The sequence below is a fragment of the Heterodontus francisci genome, chromosome 8 (assembly GCF_036365525.1).
Source record: "Heterodontus francisci isolate sHetFra1 chromosome 8, sHetFra1.hap1, whole genome shotgun sequence".
Classification (NCBI taxonomy): Eukaryota; Metazoa; Chordata; class Chondrichthyes; order Heterodontiformes; family Heterodontidae; genus Heterodontus; species Heterodontus francisci.
The window spans coordinates 21,662,568-21,685,113 of NC_090378.1; the positions used below are offsets into that span (position 1 = coordinate 21,662,568).

At 41.8% G+C, this 22,546-nt stretch overlaps 1 protein-coding gene across 1 annotated transcript in view; it reads left to right on the plus strand.

The window, feature by feature from the left end:
* The window catches only part of hfm1 (helicase for meiosis 1), a 186,011-nt gene extending 164,580 nt beyond the window's left edge, over positions 1-21,431 (plus strand). The window contains exons 30-41 of the mRNA XM_068038040.1: positions 3,305-3,466; positions 8,092-8,181; positions 9,102-9,229; positions 9,324-9,406; positions 9,506-9,609; positions 11,463-11,687; positions 13,234-13,336; positions 18,380-18,494; positions 18,886-18,980; positions 19,106-19,202; positions 20,778-20,938; positions 21,374-21,431. Coding sequence (XP_067894141.1) covers positions 3,305-3,466; positions 8,092-8,181; positions 9,102-9,229; positions 9,324-9,406; positions 9,506-9,609; positions 11,463-11,687; positions 13,234-13,336; positions 18,380-18,494; positions 18,886-18,980; positions 19,106-19,202; positions 20,778-20,938; positions 21,374-21,431 — 1,421 coding nt within the window. The remainder of the gene's footprint in view (positions 1-3,304; positions 3,467-8,091; positions 8,182-9,101; positions 9,230-9,323; positions 9,407-9,505; positions 9,610-11,462; positions 11,688-13,233; positions 13,337-18,379; positions 18,495-18,885; positions 18,981-19,105; positions 19,203-20,777; positions 20,939-21,373) is intronic.
* The last annotated feature ends 1,115 nt before the right edge of the window (positions 21,432-22,546 follow it).

The window sequence follows — 22,546 nt, forward strand, 5'->3', positions numbered from 1 at the left end:
GAATAACCCCTTGCCTCTGTAAATTTGCAGGGTAGCGACCTAGTGTTTAACACCAGGATTGTGCCTGCTGGAATTTACAGTCAGTGGGAGGGTACCTCATTTGCATATGTCAGGCAGTTGAACACACCTTTCTTTGGCCTCCTGGTCTCAAGAGACAATGGGTAAGCGCCTAGAGGTGGTCAGTGGTTTGTGGAGCAGTGCCTGGAGTGGCGATAAAGGCCAATTCTAGAGTGACAGACTCTTCCACAGGCGCTGCAGATAAAATTGGTTGTCGGGGCTGTTACACAGTTGGCTCTCTCCTTGTCTTCTGTCTTTTTTCCTGCCAACTGCTAAGTCTCTTCAACTCACCACTCTTTAGCCCTGCCTGGCAACTGACTCCCATGACTTGTGGTCAATGTCACAGGACTTCATGTCGCGTTTGCAGACGTCTTTAAAGCGGAGACACGGATGGCCGGTGGGTCTGATACCAGTGACGAGCTTGCTGTACAATACGTCCTTGGGGATCCTGTCATCTTCCATGCGGCTCACATGGCCAAGTCATCTCAAGCGCCGCTGGCTCAGTAGGGTGTATATGCTGGGGATGTTGGCTGCCTCGAGGACTTCCGCGTTGGAGATATGGTCCTGCCACCTGATGCCAAGGATTCTCCGGAGGCAGTGAAGATGGAATGAGTTGAGACGTCGCTCTTGGCTGACATACGTTGTCCAGGCCTTGCTGCCGTAGAGCAAGGTATTGAGGACACAGGCTTGAAACACTCGGACTTTTGTGTTCCGTGTCAGTGTGCCATTTTCCCACACCCTCTTGGCCAGTCTGGACAAAGCAGAGGATGCCTTTCACATGCGCTTGTTGATTTCTGCATCGAGAGATAGGTTACTGGTGATAGTTGAGCCTCGGTAGGTGAACTCTTGAACCACTTCCAGAGCGTGGTCGCCGATATTGATGGATGGAGCATTTCTGACGTCCTGTCCCATGATGTTCGTTTTCTTGAGGCTGATGGTTAGGCCAAATTTGTTGCTGGCAGCCGCAATCCTGTCGATGAGCCTCTGCAGACACTCTTCTGTGTGGGATGTTAATGCAGCATCGTCAGCAATGAGGAGTTCCCTGATGAGGACTTTCCATACATTGGTCTTTGCTCTAAGACGGACAAGGTTGAACAACCTGCCATCTGATCTTGTGTGGAGGAAAATTCCTTCTTCTGAAGACTTGAACGCATGTGAGAGCAGCAGTGAGAAGAAGATCCCAAACAGTGTAGGTGCGAGAACACAGCCCTGTTTCACGCCACTCAGGATAGGAAAGGGGTCTGATGAGGCACTGCAATGCTGAATTGTGCCTTTCATATTGTCATGGAATGAGGTGATGATACTTAGTAGCTTTGGTGGACATCCGATCTTAGCTAGTAGTCTGAAGAGACCACGTCTGCTGACGAGGTCAACGGCTTTGGTGAGATCTATGAAAGCAACGTAGAGGGGCATCTGTTGTTCGAGGCATTTCTCCTGCAGCTGGCGAAGGGAGAACAGCATGTCGATGGTGGATCTCTCTGCTTGAAAGCCGCACTGTGCCTCAGGGTAGACACACTGAGCCAGCTTCTGGAGTCTGTTTAAAACGACTTGAGCGAAGACTTTCCCCACTATGCTGAGCAGGGAGATTCCACGGTAGTTATTGCAGTCACCCTTGTTCTTATAGAGGGTGATGATATTGGCATCACGCATGTCCTGTGGTACTGCTCCCTCATCCCAGCACAGGCAAAGTATTTCATGGAGTGCTGAGTGCTTGGCACTCTTGATTATTTCAGGGTAATGCCGTCCTTTCCAGGGGCTTTTCCACTGGCTAGAGAGTCAATGGCATCACTGAGTTCCGATTTTGTTGGCTGTTCGTTCAGCTTATCCATGACTGGCAGAGACTGGGCTGCATTGAGGGCGGTATCAGTGAGAACATTTTCCCTGAAGTACAGTTCTAGGTAGTGCTCCACCCAGCGGTCCATTTGCTTGCGTTGGTCAGTGATCAGTGAATTAGACTTGAGGGGGGCGATCTTCTTGATGGTTGGCCCAAAAGCTCTCTTAATGCCATCATACATTCCTCTGCTGTTTCCAGTATCGGACGCCAGCTGAATATGACTGCATAGGTATTGCCAGTAGTCATTTGCACAGCGCCTGGTTGTTCTTTGTGCAGCACTTCTGGCTACTTTTAAGTGCTACGGATGGTAACTCGCTGGGGGCTTTCTTGTAGTTCAACAGTGCAGTGCGCTTAGCGGCTATGACAGGTTCTAGCTCTTCAAAGTGAGATTGAAACCAGTCTGCATTCTGTTTCTCACGTTTGTCAAAGGTGGTCATTGCTGAGTCAGATGGCTTCTCAGATGTGGGTCCTCTTCGTCTCTGCATCCCCTGCAGGAGTGTTTTGAAGGGCTTTTTCAAGTGAATCTAGAAACTTATCTAACAGCTGTGGATAAGAAATTCATTTAGTGTTGATGTGCAGGCGGCCCTTCTGCTTGGAGTGATGTAGCTTCTTTGGTTTATGTCTAACTTTGCTGCACACCAGGGAGTGGTCGGTGTCGCAGTCCACACAATGGAAGCTGCGTGTGATTTGGACACTGTTTATAGAGGCTCGCCTTGTGACAATGAGGTCCAGCTGGTGCCAACGACATGATCTTGGGTGTCTGCATGAAACCTGGTGACAGGGTTTAGTATGAAAGAACGAGTTTGTGATGCAGAGGTTGTGATAGATACACAACTCCAGCAGTCTCTGTCCATTCTCATTCATCCTTCCAATGCCATAGCGCCCAAGGCAGGAGGGCCATGAGTCATGGTCGGCCCCAACCCTGGCTTTAAAGTCCCCCAGCAGGAACAAATGTTCGGTATTAGGAATGCTACTAATGATATTATGGAGCTCCTCGTAGAGCCACCTTCAAATGGCTCGGAACGCATACTGTCCATCCGACTGTTCACCACCTCTGGTCCAGTACACCTACTCAGCATCTATGCTCCAACACTCTGCTCCCCAGCTGAAGTTAAAGACCAGTTCTATGAGGAACTCCATAATATCATTAGTAACATTCCTGAAAACACCTATGCAGTTAGAAAGTCCAGCAATTGTCCTTACATGACAGAAGGAGTGGGGGAGCATTTGCCCAGGTCCCCTGTTCACTTGGCCTGGATTCCCTCATGGTGAGGCACACTTCAGCCAACTAGAGGCTGCTATGCTTCAATTCTGTGGACATACTGGCTTCCAGTAGTACAGTGTGTTAATTTTTGCTTATACATAATATTAACAAATTTCTACTTCATTATTTTCTTTACATTTTCCATCTAGTTGGGTTGGACATTCAGCAAAAGTATTCAGCCTTTTACTCAGGACCAAAGAGGTTTGGAACTCACATTATTCATGGAAAATCTGATGTACAGCACAAGCAATCAGCAAAACAGATCAGCACAGAAAATTCATTAATGGTTCCCACTACCTATGCAATTAAAGGTACGTTTTTGATTAATTCTTGGAATCAGTGTAAAAAAAAAGGCTTGAATCATGAAAGTCTGTTAAAGGGAAGATATCCGTTTATATGTATGTTTGTTTGTTTGGGTTGAGGGGGCTGAGAGCAGGACGCTTTTTGAAAAAACCTCTTCCAGGAAGTGATCCTTAAAGGTGTACTAATGACTAACTTTTGGAACAGATAACATGTCCTCATATTTGGGGCGTTGTAATTGTTTAATAGATAGGCTACTTTCTGCTTTCTGCCAGAGGAATCTGGAGCTGTGCCCATCAGAAACCTGGAAATGCTAAGACAGAAAGCAGATAGGTGTTATCTGGCAGAGGGAGAGCATGTTTCTATCATGCTTACTGTTCACAACAGTGAATTGGACATGTTCAGAACTGAATTTCTTTGGCAATTCCTTTCAGATTCCCATCCTGTCTCCAAAGGGAATCTATTAGAATGGGACTTTTTAACTGTAATAATGATCTTTATCAAGGGTCAAATGGAACCTCAAAGGGGCGGGTGGTGGGCCTGGGCATCTCCACAATAGCTATTGGGTGCTGGATGTTCTAGCAACATGGGGCAGGTGGGTGCACATCAGTATTGCAGCCTGCAGATTTTCAGCTCCTCTGTTCAGGTACACATACTGGGGGAGAAGAATTTTTTTATTTTGAACTGAACAGTTGAGTCTTATGAATATGCCCAAGTATTTAAAACACACCCCATAATATTCTTAATACAGTTCTAGAGAAATGGCTGTGATGAGGTACGTCAGCCATCACATAGTTTTGGCACAACTAGAATCATCCAAATGCACTCACTAAAAATAAATTCAAACCTTGGCATAAAGGGGCACCACAAAATGAGCAAACTGGCTAAATCATCACCTTGTAACATTTAGTCAACCAGCTCCACATTCCTCACAATACCTCCAGATCTAAAAATTTTTGCAAGGGCACATTTATTCCACAAGATCCATTATGAGCCAAGGTTCATACTCGTCCTTCATACTTGCATCCAAAACAAGAAATAACATTTAAAGTCTGTGGCGTGTAGGAGGCTACATTTAATGAGAAAGGTCGGGAAAAAAAATGGCAGGTTCTCTACCAGGTTCTCCACCTGCAGTGGTGTGAGATTAGGCTGACTCAAATTCATTCACTTTGAATACGCAATCATACACAAATACCACAAATTATATCCAGTTCTTTCTGCTGGAGGGGCCCTGGTGAAGAGAGTACATTCCTGTATCCTTTCTGGTGATGCCCCCTACCTTCAGCTCCTCTGAAGGCCACAAAACTAGTGTCTCCACTCCCCCCAGCCCCCCACTCCCCCTACCCCCTCAACCTCAGTAGTCAGGGATCAACCACAGTACACTAACTCGCACAGTTGCCACTATTCACTGTAAGAAGATGTATGCCTCAAAAATTGTGCAACTCAAACCCTGCCATTATAAGCATGAGAGAAAAACACCTGTGGGACACATATGTCACTCTTTTGCACTTGGAAATGGAAAAGTACGGCATTGGACCCCTCCACTACACTTCAACAATCCCTCCATTTCCTTCACCGCAGCAGTTCTCAATTAGCCATCTATGTACCACAGCAAATCCCAAAGCTTCTCTCTGGCTCTCCATCCAGTGACCACAGTGTCCTAATTCTGCATTTCTCTGTATGATATGCAGCCATACAGCAAGAAATAACCTAAACATTACATATGCATACTGCTATCTAACTGTACAAACTATGTAACAACCTGTTACTGCATCATTCTGGTGAATTTACACTGGACTCCCTCCAAGGCCAATATATTTTTCTTGAGGTGCAGTGCCCAAAACTGAATGGGGTACTCCAGATAGGGTCTGACCAAGGCCCTGTGCTACCAAAACACCATTTCTTTACTTTTGTATTCCAACCCATTATTATTATTTAGTTATAAAGAACAAAGAACAAAAAAAATTACAGCACAGGAACATGCCCTTCGGTCCTCCAAGCCTGCGCCGATCCAGATCCTCTATCTAAACATGTCGCCTATTTTCTAAGGGTCTGTATCTCTTTGCTTCCTGCCCATTCATGTATCTGTCTAGGTACATCTTAAAAGACGCTATCGTGCCCGCGTCTACCACCTCCATTGGCAACGCGTTCCAGGCACCCACCACCCTCTGTGTAAAGAACTTTCCACGCATATCCCCCCTAAACTTTTACCCTCTCACTTTGAACTCGTGACCCCTTGTAATTGAATCCCCCACTCTGGGAAAAAGCGTCTTGCTATGCACCCTGTCTATATCTCTCATGATTTTGTACACCTCAATCAGGTCCCCCCTCAACCTCCGTCTTTCTAATGAAAATAATCCTAATCTACTCAACCTCTCTTCATAGCTAGCGCCCTCCATACCAGGCAACATCCTGGTGAACCTCCTCTGCACCCTCTCCAAAGCATCTACATCCTTTTGGTAATGTGGCGACCAGAACTGCACGCAGTATTCCAAATGTGGCCGAACCAAAGTCTTATACAAGTCTTATGTAGAGAATCAAAGCTGGGATTGTTCTTAGAGCAGATAAAGTTAAAGGGAGATTTAATTAAGATGTTCAAAATTATGAGGGGTTTTGATGGAGAACGTAGGGAGAAATTGTTTCCATTGACAAGAGGATCCATGACCAGAGGACCCAGATTTAAGATAATTGTCATAAAAGCCAGGAGGAAGGTGAGAAAATGTTATGCTATATTTGTTATGATCTGGAAGACATTGCCTGACAGGGTGATGGAAGCACATTTAATTGTAACTTTCAAAATGGAATTGGATATATACTGAACAAGAAAACATTTTCAGGGCTATGAGGGAAGTGCAGGAAGTGGGACTAATTGGATAGTTCTATCAAAGATCCGGCACAGGCACAATGGCTTCCTTTTGTGCTGCATGATTATATTCTATAATTCTATAACCACTTAAGATAAAGGCCAATATTTTTGATTGATTTTTGTACCTGTGCCACAACCTTTAGTGATTTGTGTACACCCAAATTTTCTTGTTCCTCCACAGCTCCCAGTCTCTCATCATTAAGAAAATATTTTGAATCGTCTTTCTGGGACCCAAAATAACTGACAGCACATCTCCAACATTGAACTCCACCTACCACAGTTTTGCCCACTCTATCTGTCTATGTTCCTTTGTAACTTTCTCCTCCCACCTTACTGTATCTCCTAACTCATGTCATCTGCAAACTTGGATATACAACTCTCTATTTTTCCACCCAAGTCATTGATATATGTGACGAAAAGGCAACCAATTACCAATGTATGTTACAAGGTTACTTCTAATTCTGTGCACCTTCATTTTTCATAATGATCTCTTGTGCAATCTTATCAAATACCTTCTAAAGGTCCATAAAGACAGTGTCAATAGACACTCCCCTATCTGCCATGCCTGTGACCTGCTCAAAAAATTCAACTAGATTAGTTAGATGTGACCTACCCTTTATGGATTCCTGTTGTCTTTGATCTTCTCATAGTTATCCAAATGTTCAGTCACTTTGTCCCCGATGGCAGATTCCTCACAACAGTAACTTCCTTACAATTGATGTTAAACATTCAGGTCTGTAGTTACCTTGTTTTTCCCTCTGTCCCCAACCCCCACCCCCACCACCCTTCTTAAATAATGGAGTGATATTTGCAATTTTCCAATCCATATGCACAATTCCTGAGTCTAGAGAGCTTTGGAAAATTATGACTAATGCTTCTATAATTCCCTTCCCTACTTCTTTCCTTGGTTGGAAACCATCAGGTCCTGGAGTTGCCTATCTTAAGTCTCATTATTTTCTCCATGATCATTTTCTTACTTACATTAAATTCATGAAGGTCCTCCCCTTGATATTATTTTAAGTTCCCTTGTACCCCTGGTATTTTGTCCTCTTTCTCCATTATGAAAATAGATAGAAGGTACTTATTTAAGAGGTCTTCCATTTCCTTTCTGGTCACAGAACTGAAATATTAACTGTTTCTCTCTTCACAGATGCTGCCAGACCTACTGAGGGTTTCCAGCATTTTCTGTTTTTATTCCATTTCCATATTGTCCATTATAGTCTTTTCTGCACCTATCTTTAATGGCCTCACATTCTCCCAATTACTGCCTTTTCTTAATTGAAAAAAAACTTTTGCTGATAACCTTGTTAGCTAGGAGTTGTTGCGTGAGAGGCTAACAGCTAGCATCAGACAGCCAGAGTCAAGGGGGCACGCACAGAGTTTGTACATGTGCTGCTTTATAGCATTGACCCTTTTTAATAGTTTCCCACCCAGTCGAGCTCCCGAAACAAGGTGAAGTTGTGAACATTTTCTATTTTTGTTACTTTGTCTGGCCACTGCTGACTACATCATTGATTAGACCATGTGTTCAGCACAGACGAATCAGAAAGCAAAAAGGGACTCTACAATGCTGCAATCATTCCTACAACAAAATATTTTAATAGTAAAATGTCAGTGCATTGCAATATAATTTCATGAAATAATCTTCAAATCAATATGGTATAAACATCTACACGTTGCAATTTTTTTTATTTAGGTAAGCTTTTGATATTTGAAGATAAATTTCACCCTAAGCTTCCTGTCTCCTTTGTATCTCCATTGTAAATACAGGATCTACCAGTGAGCTTAACTACACAGAACCTGGAAAAAGACTCTGTAATCATTACTGCAAGAATAAAGACAAATGTGGTCATGAATGCTGTAAGTGCTAATAAGTTGGTAGTTTATTTAATTATTGAACAGATATTTAGTTAAATATTCCAGCACATTTCCACTCCTAATACAATTCTGAAATTCTTGGAGGTAATATTAACCCTGCTGCACAGGGTTGGAGCGTGACTGGTGGGGGAAGGGGTGGGGGGTTCCCGCCAAGGTACTGGTCTCTTCTCTCAGTCTTTGATTTTAAACTGCTCTTATGAGCAGGCAAGAAGAGCACCTGCCTTAAAACAGCAGGGCTCTTCTTTAAGTATGCAGATTAGCCTCAGATGATGTCATTTGATCCCAACTATTTTAACTGGAGCCCTGCGTTGGAAAGATGGTGTGACTTGCCCATCAAGTCAATGTACTGGGAAGGAGAATTGTTGCCGATAGAAGCCCAATAAGGTAAGTCTTTTAACTTTTTTCTCCTGATGGAATGATGGGCAGGAGGAAAGTTTCAGACTCCCTTGTCTTTGGTTTCTTCCTCCTGCTACCCTACCCCGGTCCCGATCGTCAGGCCCTTGAAAACCCCTTCCCAATAACCTACCCATGTGCCATTCCTTCAGTTCCTGGACTCCTGCTGTCTGACACTGTATTCCTGCCAGCCAGTTGCCACTTCCCACCAGTTTGGGGCAGGAACTTGACTGAGGGTATGTAAATGAGGCCCAGGAGCTAAAATCTCCCAGACCTCATGCTATCAATGTCAGGATAGTTAGCTGCTACCTCAGCTCCCAACCATTCAACTCCCATCCCAAGAGCTATAATTTCTAGGGCCTCCACTCTTTTTTCCCCCATTTCCCTCAGTATCCTCGGACACATCCCGTTGGATCCCATCACTTTGTCCTCCTTTAGCTTAACTAATTTCTGTTATTCAATGCACGTATGATTTTTTTTCTTTCCCTTACGCATGGTATTTCTTGTAGGTAAATTTGGTGTATCAGTTGTGCGGAGCTGTACATCTCAAGCAACAACAACAAAACTTTCTTCCTATCTCAGTGATCTCAAAAGCAGGAGTGAGACGTCGTTAGCTCCATCAGTTAAACGACTAAAGGTAATTTTACTGCAGCATATTAAAGTTTCAAAGTCTATTAGTTTATAAAGATCTAAATAGTTAAAACATTGCATTTTCTTTTCCTTTATAATAGATACAGACGTTAAAAGAATTAGGGCCAGTAAATCTTCAACAGTTTGCTTACACAGCAAAACCTCCATTGTCAACATTACCTAGGTAATGAGATACTGACAGTAAACATAAAGAAATTTATTGCATTTGACATTAAAATCAAACTTTATCACATTACATTTTTCATGTTCAATGACTTTCAAGGTACTGTGAAACAAAACCTGGTCCAGCAGTTCAGGCGCAAAATCTGAATCATTTAGACATCTATGTAAGAAGTCACCAACAACAGACACAATATTACGATGAAGGTGGGTTAGTGGTGATAAGAAGAATTTTCTTTCTTTTCTGCAGCTTTCTCTATCCCCAATACCATTTTGTATGTCTAAGAGTGGGACTTAAGTTTTATTGTTGTAATTAGCAATATCAATAATACTGTTTTCATGTTGAGATTATGTAATTAACAGTAAACCACACAGCTTTCAACGATGTCATTGCTTATTTTAAAATGGCAGCAAGGAATCATAACCATTCCGGAATATTCTGCACTAGATCGTAAAGCTTTGGCTTGGAATTAACTCATTTGTGTGAATGTTCTTTGTGCACTATTTCAACAAAGGCATTGGTCTGTTTATTTTAAATGGGTTAGCACTGCCATTAAGATAGTATTTCATATGAATATACTAAATGCCAATATATCAATATTCAGAGGGTCTAATTTTAACAATTGAGGTTTCTAAACTTAGAGTGAATTACAGAATATAGTAACAGAAAATGCTGGAGATGTACAACAAATCATCCAACATCTGAAAAGAAAAAATTCAAGATAAATGTTTTGGGTAAAGACCCTTCGGAGGAACTAAAGATCTTTTAGCATTGCGTTAGCGTTGGGTTAGTGTGCACTAGTGTGATTTTATATAATATTTTGTCATTTGTAATGTTATGTATATTCATTAAAGTAGCTGTTTAAAGTCAAGGACATCATCATCATAAGACTGTTTGGAATATCATTGCTGTTTACTCCAATTATACTTCACAATCTTCTTTAGAACAAATGATCTGTAATTTTTAAAAGGAAATTCTTAGTGTTATAAAAAGAGTTACCCATACATCTATGTTCCTATGCAGTAACATTGAGTGTGGGCATAGTGATTTGTGGACAGCATTCCCAATACATTATGGGGGTAAATTTTTGAATTTACTTGTCCTGGTCAATCAACACCTCAATTTTAAAATCCTTATCCTTGTTTTCAACTCCTTCCATGACCTCACCCCTCCCTATCTCTGTAATCTCCTCCGACCCCACACCCTCCAAGATATCCATGTTCATCTAATTCTGGCCTCTTGAGCATTCCTTATTTTAATTGCTCCACCATTAGCCGTACCTTCAGCTACCTGGGCCCTCAAGCTCTGGAATTCCCTTAATAAACTTTTCCACCTCACTACCTCTCTTTCTTCCTTTAAAACCTTAAAATTTACATCTTGACCAAGCTTTTGGCTATCTGCCCCAATATCACCATATGTGGCTTGTTGTCAAATTTTGCTTTATAATGCTCCTGTGAAGCACCTTGGGACATTTTGCTGCGTTAAAGGTGCTACATAAACATAAGTTGTTGTTGTTTACCATATCAGCAGTAATCTAGCAGAGTGGATTTCCTACGTTATAGAACTCACCCGATTTTCATTTTGTCATTTTCCCTGGAACGAAACTCAGATATGTTCTGTAATGGGCAGGTGATCCTCCAGGATGGAGAAATCTTAACTAATGTCTTTATTTTCTATAATGGTTACATTTTATAAAATCAGCTTTGCTTAATTTATATAAACATAAATGTGTTGACTGCTCAGGAGATTGGTGCAACAGTCCATTGTGGCACAAAGTGCTGCAGATTTGAACTCTCAAGCTGCTAAAAATAGCTAAAAGCACCAAGAAACGGCTAGACATTTTAGCACAGAGATAGGGGGGAATAGCCCTCTCGCACACATTTGTAGCTGAAAGCTCAAGATCAAAACCAACAGAATCCAGAAGAAACTTCCAACTATCATAGTTGGTGATTAGTACGTGGTGTGGAGCAGAAGACCAGAAGATAATTTTATGGAAAATATTTTTGTCAAAATCATTAAAAATGTTGTTTAACATTTTTGTTATGGGACTATTCTGCAGCTTCTTCACAACAAAGTTCAACTGTGATTCCACCACACCAAAATACACCAAGGTCTTTCAACTGCAACTCCACTGATGCAAATGAGAGTGGCTATTGGTCATCAGAAGGGATGAATGTGACTTTTGACCTAGGAGATGATTTATGGAATGATTTTGATGATGAGAAGCTGGTAAATGCTAGCAATTTTGTTAGTTCAGACGAAATCAACGTTAATTATCAAACAGGTAATAGTACTGGTGTTTTTGGATGATTGCAGCTTTTTCAGATCTCAAAGCTGATAATTAATTTATTTTATGAAGTTTGGTGTATGGAAGTTTTGATTGACTATAAACAGCAGTTAATGCCATTTATTACATCAAGCAGGAATACTTAGCAATTCAACTGCATTTCACCCTTTCTCTAAAATCAAAATTACTTTCAAAATACTTTTGAACAAGACCTCAGTAACTCACTTGTGTATTTATTTTTCAGTGAGTTATTAGTTTTTACTCAGAACAAATTTTGTATTCCAAAATCCCTACTGAGTATTATTTATTTAATGCTCTACTTTTCCAATCCCAGAATTAATATAACAACTAATCTCTCATTGTACCGAGTTTCATTGTATAGTATGTATGAGGACTACTCCCACCAGAATGTTAGTTTTTTATTTTCACAAGGCTGTTTCTTCACTTCTGTAGATAAGATCTGTCACATACTTCGCTGCTGTTTTCTTCAAAAGCCATTGCAGACTTTCATCAGTGTAACTGAATTGAGAAATCTCCACGAGGTGGAGAAATTTTCAGCTGCCAACTGCCATTTCTTGCCTGAAAAACAGGCAACTGGCAGAGGAAAACCTAATGCGTACCTTGTACACCAATTCCCGACCTCACTCAATTTTCAGTCAGACCATTAAATGGGCATTCAGCAATCTCACCTAAAACAGACAGTAGACTGTTTAAATATAAAAATCAGGGTGTACACTGGTTTAGGATCATCATTGCAATTTCCATGGAGAAATGGGCAGAGCAAACAAAGGCATCCTATTCCACTTTGTCCAGGTGTTGAGAGTTTTAACCAGTGGTCTTCAAAGGGACCGCTGGAAGCAGGTTCAAAAATGTAGGGTTTTCTAAAATTTTTGCAGTGACAGAAGAAGCCAGCCTGTTCTCTCCTACCCTTCCCCAGAATCCACTTCGATCCAACAGAACCTACCTGCCAGGTAACTCCATGCAGAAGTTGGCCAGATTTCCAAGGTCCTAAACAAGCAAGCAGCAGTGCAGCATCCGTTTGACACTCACAGTTCTACTGCAGTATTCTTCTGAAGTTTCCTTCAGATTCTAATCTTGGGTGGGCGTCACAAGCGCATTGCCAATATTGTTCTATTCTGGGTCTGAACTAAAACCATATTTGTGTCGTTTTTTTGATTGATTAGCAGGACATTCCTTGAAAATACCATATTTGCAATATTCTCAATTTCATTCTATTTCAAATTAATATGCAAATATCAAGAAACTTTTCAAACTTAGAAATACTTATTGACCTTTCTTTTCTCCACATAGTGGGTCTTGAAGTCTGTTTTAGTGTGCTTGGTTTCAAACTGTCCTAGGTTTGAATGCTGTTACATTGCTGAGTACTCATAAACAGTGATTTACAACAGTGCTGTAATTTCTACGAGAAGAAATCAAAACTTCAAAATTTTTTGCTAGGAGTGGTAAATTTTTGTATGCTTGGTAAGTGGTATAAAAGTGAATTGAATCTAAGAATGTTCCGATATTTATATTATTTAAACAGATTCTTCCTTTAGCATATATCCAAACTTAACAGAATATAACCAATTGCCTGAAGGTTCTTTGAAAAGGTTCCAGAACCAAATAACAGATGACAAACACAAAAGGTGAGCTTTACAACATAATTGCCTATTGACATGATAGGTGTCTAAGTGCTGTGAAGTCTGGAAATAACAATGAGTGACATTATTGTATGAATGCTTAACACATTTATATCAAATTCCTTCTTCCTCGATTTAAAGATAAATGGGGTAAATTTTCCCTTTGTGCAGTTTTCTGGCTTGTTGTTACCAGACTGGCTGACAGCGTGGCAGCTGGCCAATAGTGACAATGGGAGGCCTGGTCCATTTTGAGGGATGTGGCTCATTGATGTCGGGATAGCAAACTGCAGGTGGCGAACAAGTGCCCTGAGGCAGTATGCTGGTCCAGGCTGCCTCAATATTGGGTGGCCTAGCTGCTTCCTCTAGGCCTGGAAGAAGGTGGCTCGGGATGGGGGGTGGTGGCGTGGGGGGGAATGGTGTTGGTGGCAGTCATGGTATCTGTTCTCAGTATGATCCAGTGCAGCAGCAACCCAGGATATTTTTGTGTACTCCTCCTGGCCCCACAAATATAAATAACTATTTACATTTGGGCTCCTTTATGGCATCATAGGGCCCCAACTTAAATACCTAAATTAACTGTGCATTTGCTTCAAACAACCATGCAGGCCGCCTATTTGGAGTTCCTTGTCAAAATGCCTCAGTGACAGTGAGAATAGGGTGGTAAAGTCTGCCCCATGAGTTTTGGGGTGCTACTGCCCTGCTTCCACCAGCGGGATGTCTCAAAATCTCCCCTAACTTGTGTTAACCACTCAATATTTCAACAATCCCATATCCGGTAATGATATCCCCAACCAGAATGTCAAGTGTTTAAAATAAATATATTCATGTCTCTTTTAAAATAGCAATGAGATGGAATTAGATGTGAATGAAACCATATTCAGACAGAAGAACCAAGTGGATTGTCCATATTGTTCTCCTGCTGAGATCCCCAGAATCACAGATGCCAGTCTTCAGCCAATTTGATTTACTCTGTGTGATATCAGGAAATGGCTGAACGGACTGGATACAACAAAGGCTATGGGCCCTGACAACATTCCAGCTGTGCTTCAGAACTAGACACACCCCTAGCCAAGCTGTTCCAGTACAGCTACAACATGGGCATCTACCCAACAAAGTGGAAAATTGCCCAGGTATGTCCTGTCCCATTAGTTTACTATCAATCATCAGCAAAGTGACAGAACATAGGAGTAGTCCATTCGACCCTTTGAGCCTGTCCTGCCATTCAATAAGATCACGGTTGATATGATTGTGGTTTCAACTCCACCTTCCTGTGTGCCCCCCATAACCCTTGACTCCCTCGTCTATCAAAAATCTACCTAACTCAGCCTTGAATAAATTCAAAGAGCCAGCCTCCACTGTTTTCTGGGGAAGAGAATTCCACAGAGTAATGACACTCTGAGAGAAAAAATTCTCCTCAAACCTGTTTTAAAAGGGAGACCTCTTATTTTTAAACTGCGTCTTCTAGTTCTCGTCTCCCTCACAAGAGGAAGCATCTTTCCACTATCCACCCTATCATGTCCCCTCAGGATCTTATATGTTTCAATAAGATCACCTCTCATTTTTCTAAACTCCAATGGGCAATGGCCCAACCTGTTCAACCTTTCTTCATAAGATAAGTCCTTCATCCCAGGAATGATTCAAGTGAACCCTCTCTGAACTACCTCTAATGTAATTACATCCTTTTTCAAATAAAGAGACCAAAACTGTACACAGTACTTTAGATCTAGTCTCACCAAGACCCTGGACAGCTGCAGTAAAACTTCCCTACTTTTATATCCCATTCCCCTTGCAATAAACCCCACATTCCATTTGCCTTCCTAATCACTTGCTGTACCTGCATACTACCTTTTTGTGATTCATGTACCAGCACACCCAGATCCCTTTGTACCTCCGAGTTCTGCAGTCTCTCACTATTTAAATAGTATTCTGTTTTTCTGTTCTTCCTACCAAGTGGACATGTTCAAATTTTCCCACATTATACTCCATCTTCCCAATTTTTGCCCACTCGCTTAACCTATCCATAACCCTTTGTAAACTCTTTACCTCCTCGTGACAACTTACTTTTTTACCTATCTTGGTGTCATCGGCAAATTTAGCTACCATACATTCGGTCCCTTCATCCAAGTCATTAATACAGATTGTAAATAGTTGAGGCCCTAGCACTGGTCCCTGTGGCACTCCACTAGTTACAGATTGCCAACCTGAAAAAGACCCATTTTTCCCTACTCTCTGCTTTCTGTTAGTTAACTAGTCCTTTATCCATGCGACACCATGTGCTCTTATTTTGTATAGTAACCTTTGATGTGGCACCTTTATCAAATGCCTTTTGGTCAAAGTACACCACATCTAGAGATTCCCCTTTATCCACCTTGCTTGTTACTTTCCCAAAGAACTCTAATAAATTAATTAAACACGATTTTCCTTTCACAAAACTATATTGACTCTGCCTGACCCCATTATGATTTTCTAAGTATCCTGCTATAACCTCCTTAATAACAGATTCTAGCAATTTCCCTATGACAGATGTTAGGCTAACTAGCCTTTGGTTTTCTGCTTTCTGTCTCCCTCCTTTCTTGAATAAAGGAAGGTGTCATTGACAGTGCTACAAGCGACACTTACTTACCAATATAATAAAAGCAAAATACTGCGGATGCTGGAAATCTGAAACAGAAACACGAAATGCTGGAATCACTCAGCAGGTCTGGCAGCATCTGTGGAAAGAGAAGCAGAGTTAACGTTTCGGGTCAGTGACCCTTCTTCGGAACTGACAAATATTAGAAAAGTCACAGATTATAAACAAGTGAGGTGGGGGTGGGGCAAGAGATAACAAAGGAGAAGGTGCAGATTGGACCAGGCCAATCTTACTTACTTACCAATACCCTTGTTAACTGATGCTCAGATTGGGTTCTGCCAGGACCACTCTACTCCAGACTTCATTACAGCCTTGGTCCAAACATGGACAAAAGAGCTGAATTCCAGAGGTGTGGTGAGAATGTTTTCCCTTGACATCAAAGCAGCATTTGACCAAGTGTGACATCAAGGAGTCCTTGTAAAATTGAATTTAATAGAAATTAAGGGGAAAACTCTCTACTGGCAGGAGTCAAACCTAGCACTAAGGAAGATGGTAAAGGTTGTTGGAGGCCAATTATCTCAGCCCCAGGATATTGCTGCAGGAGTTCCTCAGGGCAATGTTCTAGGCCCAACCATCTTCAGCTAATTCATCAATGACATTCACCCTATCATAAGGTCAGAAGTAGGGATGTTTGCTGATGATTGCACAGTGTTCATTTCCATTCACAACTCCTCAGGTAATGAAGCAGTCCATCTGAGCAAGCAGCAAGACCTGGACAACATTCAGGCTTGGGCTGATAAGTGGCAAGTAACATTTGTGCCTCACAAGTGTCAGACACTGGCCACCTCCAGCAAGAGAGAATCTAATCACCTCCCCTTGACATTCAACAGCATTTCCATTGCTGAATCCCTCACCATCAACATCCTCGAGGTCACCATTGACCAGAAATTTAACTAGACCAGCCACATAAATACTGTGGTTAAAAGAGCAGGTCAGAAGCTGGGTATTCTGTGGGGACTAACTCACCTCCTGATTCCCCAGTGACTTTTCACCATCTAGGGGCACAAGTCAGGAGTGTGATGGAATAATCTGCATTCCCCTGGATGTGCAGCTCCAAGAACACTCAAGAAGCTTGACTCCATCCAGGACAAAGCAGCCTGCTTGATCGGCACCCCATCCACAACCTATAACATTCACTTCCTTCACCCCCAGCATATCGTGGCTGCAATGTGTACCATCTACAAGATGCACTGTAGCAACTCGCCAATTGCTGCTTCAACAGCACCTTCCAAACTCGTGACATCTACCGCCTAGAAGAATAAGGGCAGCAGGAGCATGGGAACACCACCACTTGTAAGCTCCCCTCCAAGTCACATACAATCCTGACTTGGAAATATATCATTGTTCCTTCATCGTTGTTGGGTCAAAATCCTGGAGCTCCCTTCCTAACAGCACTGTGGGTTTTTCGACACCTCATGGACTGCAGAAGTTCAAGATGTCATCTCACCACTACCTCCTTTAGGGCAATTAAGGATAGGCAATAAATAATGGCGTTGCCAGCAATACCCAACATTCCATGAACAAATTAAAAAAAATTGTAGAATAAGATTGCTCAAATTAATTTCCAGGCCAATATACACACACCAGAAAGCATGAATAGTCATCCATTTTATTTGAAAAATCACATAGCTAAATATATCCCCATATCATACAGCATTGAATGCTAACTTCATAGCAATTTCTGAGGTTTTTTGGGTGAACTTTGTGTTCATCAAGGTGAGGATTGCCAATGCTAGGGAACTAAACATTATTCTGCTTTTTGCATTCAAAGCTGTACATTCTGTTTCAAATACTCGTCATATTTGTTGCTTATCTGAATAAAAATATCAATGAATGCAAAATTATAGCAAGTTTTAAATTGCTGATTCATAAACTGAATTTAGTATTAGAATGCCTAAATTTTTTAAAATTCTTTCATGGGATGTGGGCGTTGCTGGCAAGGCCAGCATTTGTTGCCCATCCCTAATTGCCTTTGACAACTGGCTTGCTAGGCCATTTCAGAGGGCAGTTAAGAATCAACCACATTGCTGAGGGTCTGGAGTCACATGTAGGCCAGACCAGGTGAGGATGGCAGATTTCCTTGGCTAAAGGAAATTGATGAACGAGATAGGTTTTTATGACTATCGATAAGAGTTTCATGGCACCTTTACTGATAGTAGCTTTCAATTCCAGATTTTTATTAATTAAGTGAATTTATTAATTAAGTGAATTCAAATTCTCGCAGCTGCCATGGTGGGATTTGAACCCATGTCCTCAGGGCATTAGCCCAGGCGTTTTCTGTTGTGATTGTTGCAACCAGCAAAGGAAGGAGACCTTAAACCAATCAGCCTAGGCTAGATCAGGGTCCATTTTAAAAAAAACAATTCTTGGGATGTGGATGTCACTTGACAAAGCCAGCATTTATTGCCCATTCCTAGTTGCCCTGAGAAAGTGCTGGTACAACTGAATGGCTTGCTAGTTCACTTCAGAGGACAGTTAAGAATCAACTACTTGCATTGGACTAGAGTCACGTACCGATTGAGGCCTGACCAGGTAAGGAGTGCATGCTTCCATCCTAAGGACATTAGTAAATCATTGGGTTTTTACAACAATCTGACATTTTTCACTTTTACCGATGCCAGCTTTTTATTTCCAGACTATTTTTTCAACTGAATTCCAATTCTCAAACTGTCATGGTGGGATTTGATCTCTCCTTGTCCGGATTATTAGTCCAGGCTTCTGTATTACTGGTCTAGTAACTAGGTCCCAGTGTGTATTAATGCAATTAGGACCTGCATATTCAGGTGCTAGGAGATTTAATCAATAAGGGTATGTTTTTGATCATCAAAATTTAAAAATAAGAATTAACGCCACCCTAAAATTAGTGTGCAGAGAAATATAGTGTGTCCCTGTTAGGCATGTGTATGTAAACTTTGCTCTTTAGAATATGTATCCTGTATTATTTGTGTTAGTAGAAGCAGCAGTAAGCCTAATGATTACGACCAAGATTTCAAAAAACTTCACTATAGTACACTGCTCGCAAGAACCATATAATAATTAAGAAGGACATTATAGATAGATGCAGTTTTTTAAAATTGTCTTGTGGTCCAGCTTTTTAAAAAATGACTGTATTCTCATAATTTGATACTTCTATTGTGTAATAGTTTTGCTGAACATATTTTCATTGTTCTTAGTGCAGGATATCTGCCAACAAGGGAACAACCCAGCTGCTTGAATTCTAGATTATCATTTCAAGAAACAGTAAGTTGTAAAATAAAGAGATGTATCACATGTATCAGTCTGATAGTGCAACAAGCAAATCATTCCTTTGAAGAGTCCAAGGTTTCAAATCTTAGTCCCAGAACTGTCACTCAAATTTGCCAGTGAGAATCCAGTGCCTTTATCAATTCTTGACAAGGCAACTTGGTGCACCATCTTTCAGAATTAGTGCATTCTTATTTGGGAGAGAAGATAACGTGTGCTTTGCTGCTAAATTCAGTGCTGTATTTGCACCAATGCCAGCATGAGTTCAACTTAAAATTGGTATTTTTTTAAGCATGTTACAGATACTGCAATAGAAAATATATTCTACATCTTTTGACATAATAAAATGTCATCATAAAAACATGTGCTTTGAAATTACTTTTTAGGATACTAACATATGAATAATTATTTCACCCCATTCACTATTTTAGTGGAGGTTTGAACCTGTTTGAAATTAATGATTTAAAATTTCCACTGAAATAACAGGGAGATAAATTTGATGTGAATGCATTGTTTATACACTGTCATTCAACAGTGCAATTTCAGTGCCATGGGGCATTAAAGAACATTCAGTGCAGGAGAAATGTAACAAGATATTTATGATGTTAACATTCTGAGAACTAAGCTCTGTTTACAATAATTTATTGTTATATTTAAATAAATTGTGATATGCTAAGGCTTCAAAAAATAAATAAATTATTTTAGTTAGAATTTTAGATTGCACACATAGGGCTGAATTTTATTTGGGCGCTGCGCTGTGCGGCGGCACCCTTTAAACTCAGTGGGGTGCCCGCATTCAGCAGCAACCGAGGAGCCCCCCCATGATATTTCACATGGGGGCTCATTTAAATAGTGGGGGCAGAGCGCCCGCCCCCGATGACATGTTGGGGCAGCCGCCGCTTCCCCAGCAACAACATCCGCTGCCACCACGCAGGCGCCAGTGCCATTTTTAAAGAGAAAATATAATTGAGTGTTATTAAGTATAAAAATAAGTGATGGAGGCCCTTCCCCAACCCCCGCAATGGTCATTTCATTTGCTGAAATGTCCATCAATTGATTTTTCAAATACCTGAACTTTCCCCCCCAACCTTCAATCTTTTGCCCTTCAACCCCTTCCCACCATCCACATCCAATAAAAATTGATTTCCACACTCCTCCGCCCCTCCCGCCCAGAGAATTATATTCCTTTCCCCTCCCGACCGGGTTCTCGCCTCGGAACTTGGTGCAGAGTTCTGAAGGCGCACATAGGCCGAACGGAGGCCGTAAAATCGGCGTGGGATGGCAGGTACGTTATTTTGCATACATGTATTGGCAATCTACATATGGAGATGAAGGGCCCGCCACCAGGCAGCATGGGGGCCGCTCCGAGATCCCTCCGCCGCCGGTAATATGCAGCGGTCCCTTCCCGACGTCGTGGGTTAAGGCGGGCCTCTCCCCATAGATTTTACCAGCCCTCGCGCCACAACCCGCAGCATTGAGAGGCCGGTAAAATGCAGCCAATAATCAATTAGAATATAAAGAAAACGATCCTTCGTGATTATTTTAATGATGAATGTTAATTTTATATTGCAGCCTAAAATCCTCAGAACTATTCATCAAACAAGTCTTGTGCAAGGTTCCGAGGAAGGACTGAGTTCTGCATCTTCTGAACGAATTGCAGTGAAGTGTTTCAAAAGCAGTGGGCCCTTGGACTGTTTCCATCAGTACAGTACAAACACTGAAAGAGAATCCAGGTGGGATCATGTAATTCATTAAAGTAAGCTTTTTAGGATAGAAATCAGTATGTGAATTGAGTTTCAGAATTTTACATTGGGCTAAATTTTATGCTGCCCCAGCGGTCTGATGGTGGCGCGGGACAGATGGGGGTGGGGTAAAATTGAGTGGGAGGCTCCGGGAGGCCTTCCCCTCCCCACTCCCGTCTCTGGCCAACTTTATGGCAGTCGGGCGGGTGGGGGGGGGGGTGGGGAGGGCGAATGGCCCGCCCGCACAAGGCCAATCAAGGCCCTTAAGTGGCCACTTTTAACTTTTACATCGATGGCAAATTCGTGTCCGCCTAAGGTAAACTCCAGCCCATTGTGACAATGCATAATAAGCCTGAATTTTAATGATTTATTTTACTGTGTGTGTTTTAGATAATTTTGTATATGACACAATTTTGTCTATTTCAGATGTGCGTCAGAGGAAGAGTGTGATGCTCTGCTTGGCATTTTTGATGGCATATTTTAGACTATCACTTGATTAAAACTTGTGGAACAACAACTATATTTGCAATGCATCAACAAATTGCAAAGACTCTTAATTTGTTAACTGTTAGAGGCATGTACCAGCTAGAACATGATTTGAAAATGGTACATATATGAATGTTTTGTATGAATTTACTGTCAGTATTTACAACGGAAATTGATATTTTCTTTGCATGAAGCAAATCATTTTAAGTATTACATACCTGAACTGAAAAGACAAACAACATAGGATATTACTGGGCAAAAGTTAAATCATCCGTCTGAAATTTATCTTTGTTATTTGAGCAGAGGTGTTAATCTATTTAATTTTAATAGATTAGCACTTTCAATAAAATAGCAGAGAGGAATTTCAGATGAAGGCACTTTGAGCAGGATTTTTGGACCCCGCCGAGGTCAGGAAAGGAGGTGGATGGGGCCCAAAAATACTGGCACTGGCTAGCATGCCGATTTCTCACATCATTCCCCGTGCCGGCCATTTTGGGGAGGTGGATTCAGGGCCCAGCAAGGCTGCCCGCCCCAGGCGAGCAGGCAACGAGGCTTGTTAAAAGCCTTGGTAATAGTTGAGGCTGACTAGGATTTTGCAGTTGGCCTTTAGTTTCCTGACATGATGGGGGCAGTTCAATTGCCTGGAGGCCGCCACCAGCCCCCCCCCCCCCCCCCCCACCCCACCTCACCGCCCGACAGTGGTAGCCTGGCTGCTTTTTCTATTTTTTTATTTGAATTTTTAAAACATTGGTGAGAGGGCACCTTCATGCTAAAGCGCCGTCTCAGTTATTTACCCTTTAATGCAGCTGGCTGCTCCTCTCAAGATGGAAGGCCTCTGATTGGCCCTCCAGCTTCCAGAGTCCATCTCCTGCCCTCAAGTGGACTGGGAACCTATATCTATGCCAATTAATGGGGTGCCACGTTCAAAGTCCCAATGAGTAACTTTTTTCCCCATGTGCGGGTTCAGGACCTGGAAATGGTGCCGGCTTCTGTTTCCCGCCCCTGAAATGAAAATTCAGCCTGAAATGTTTGCTGGTATCCTACATTTGAATTTCAGAGCTGAGCTAATATAATTTGCTGTCAAACTATGTGATTATGTTTCTTCACAATTAT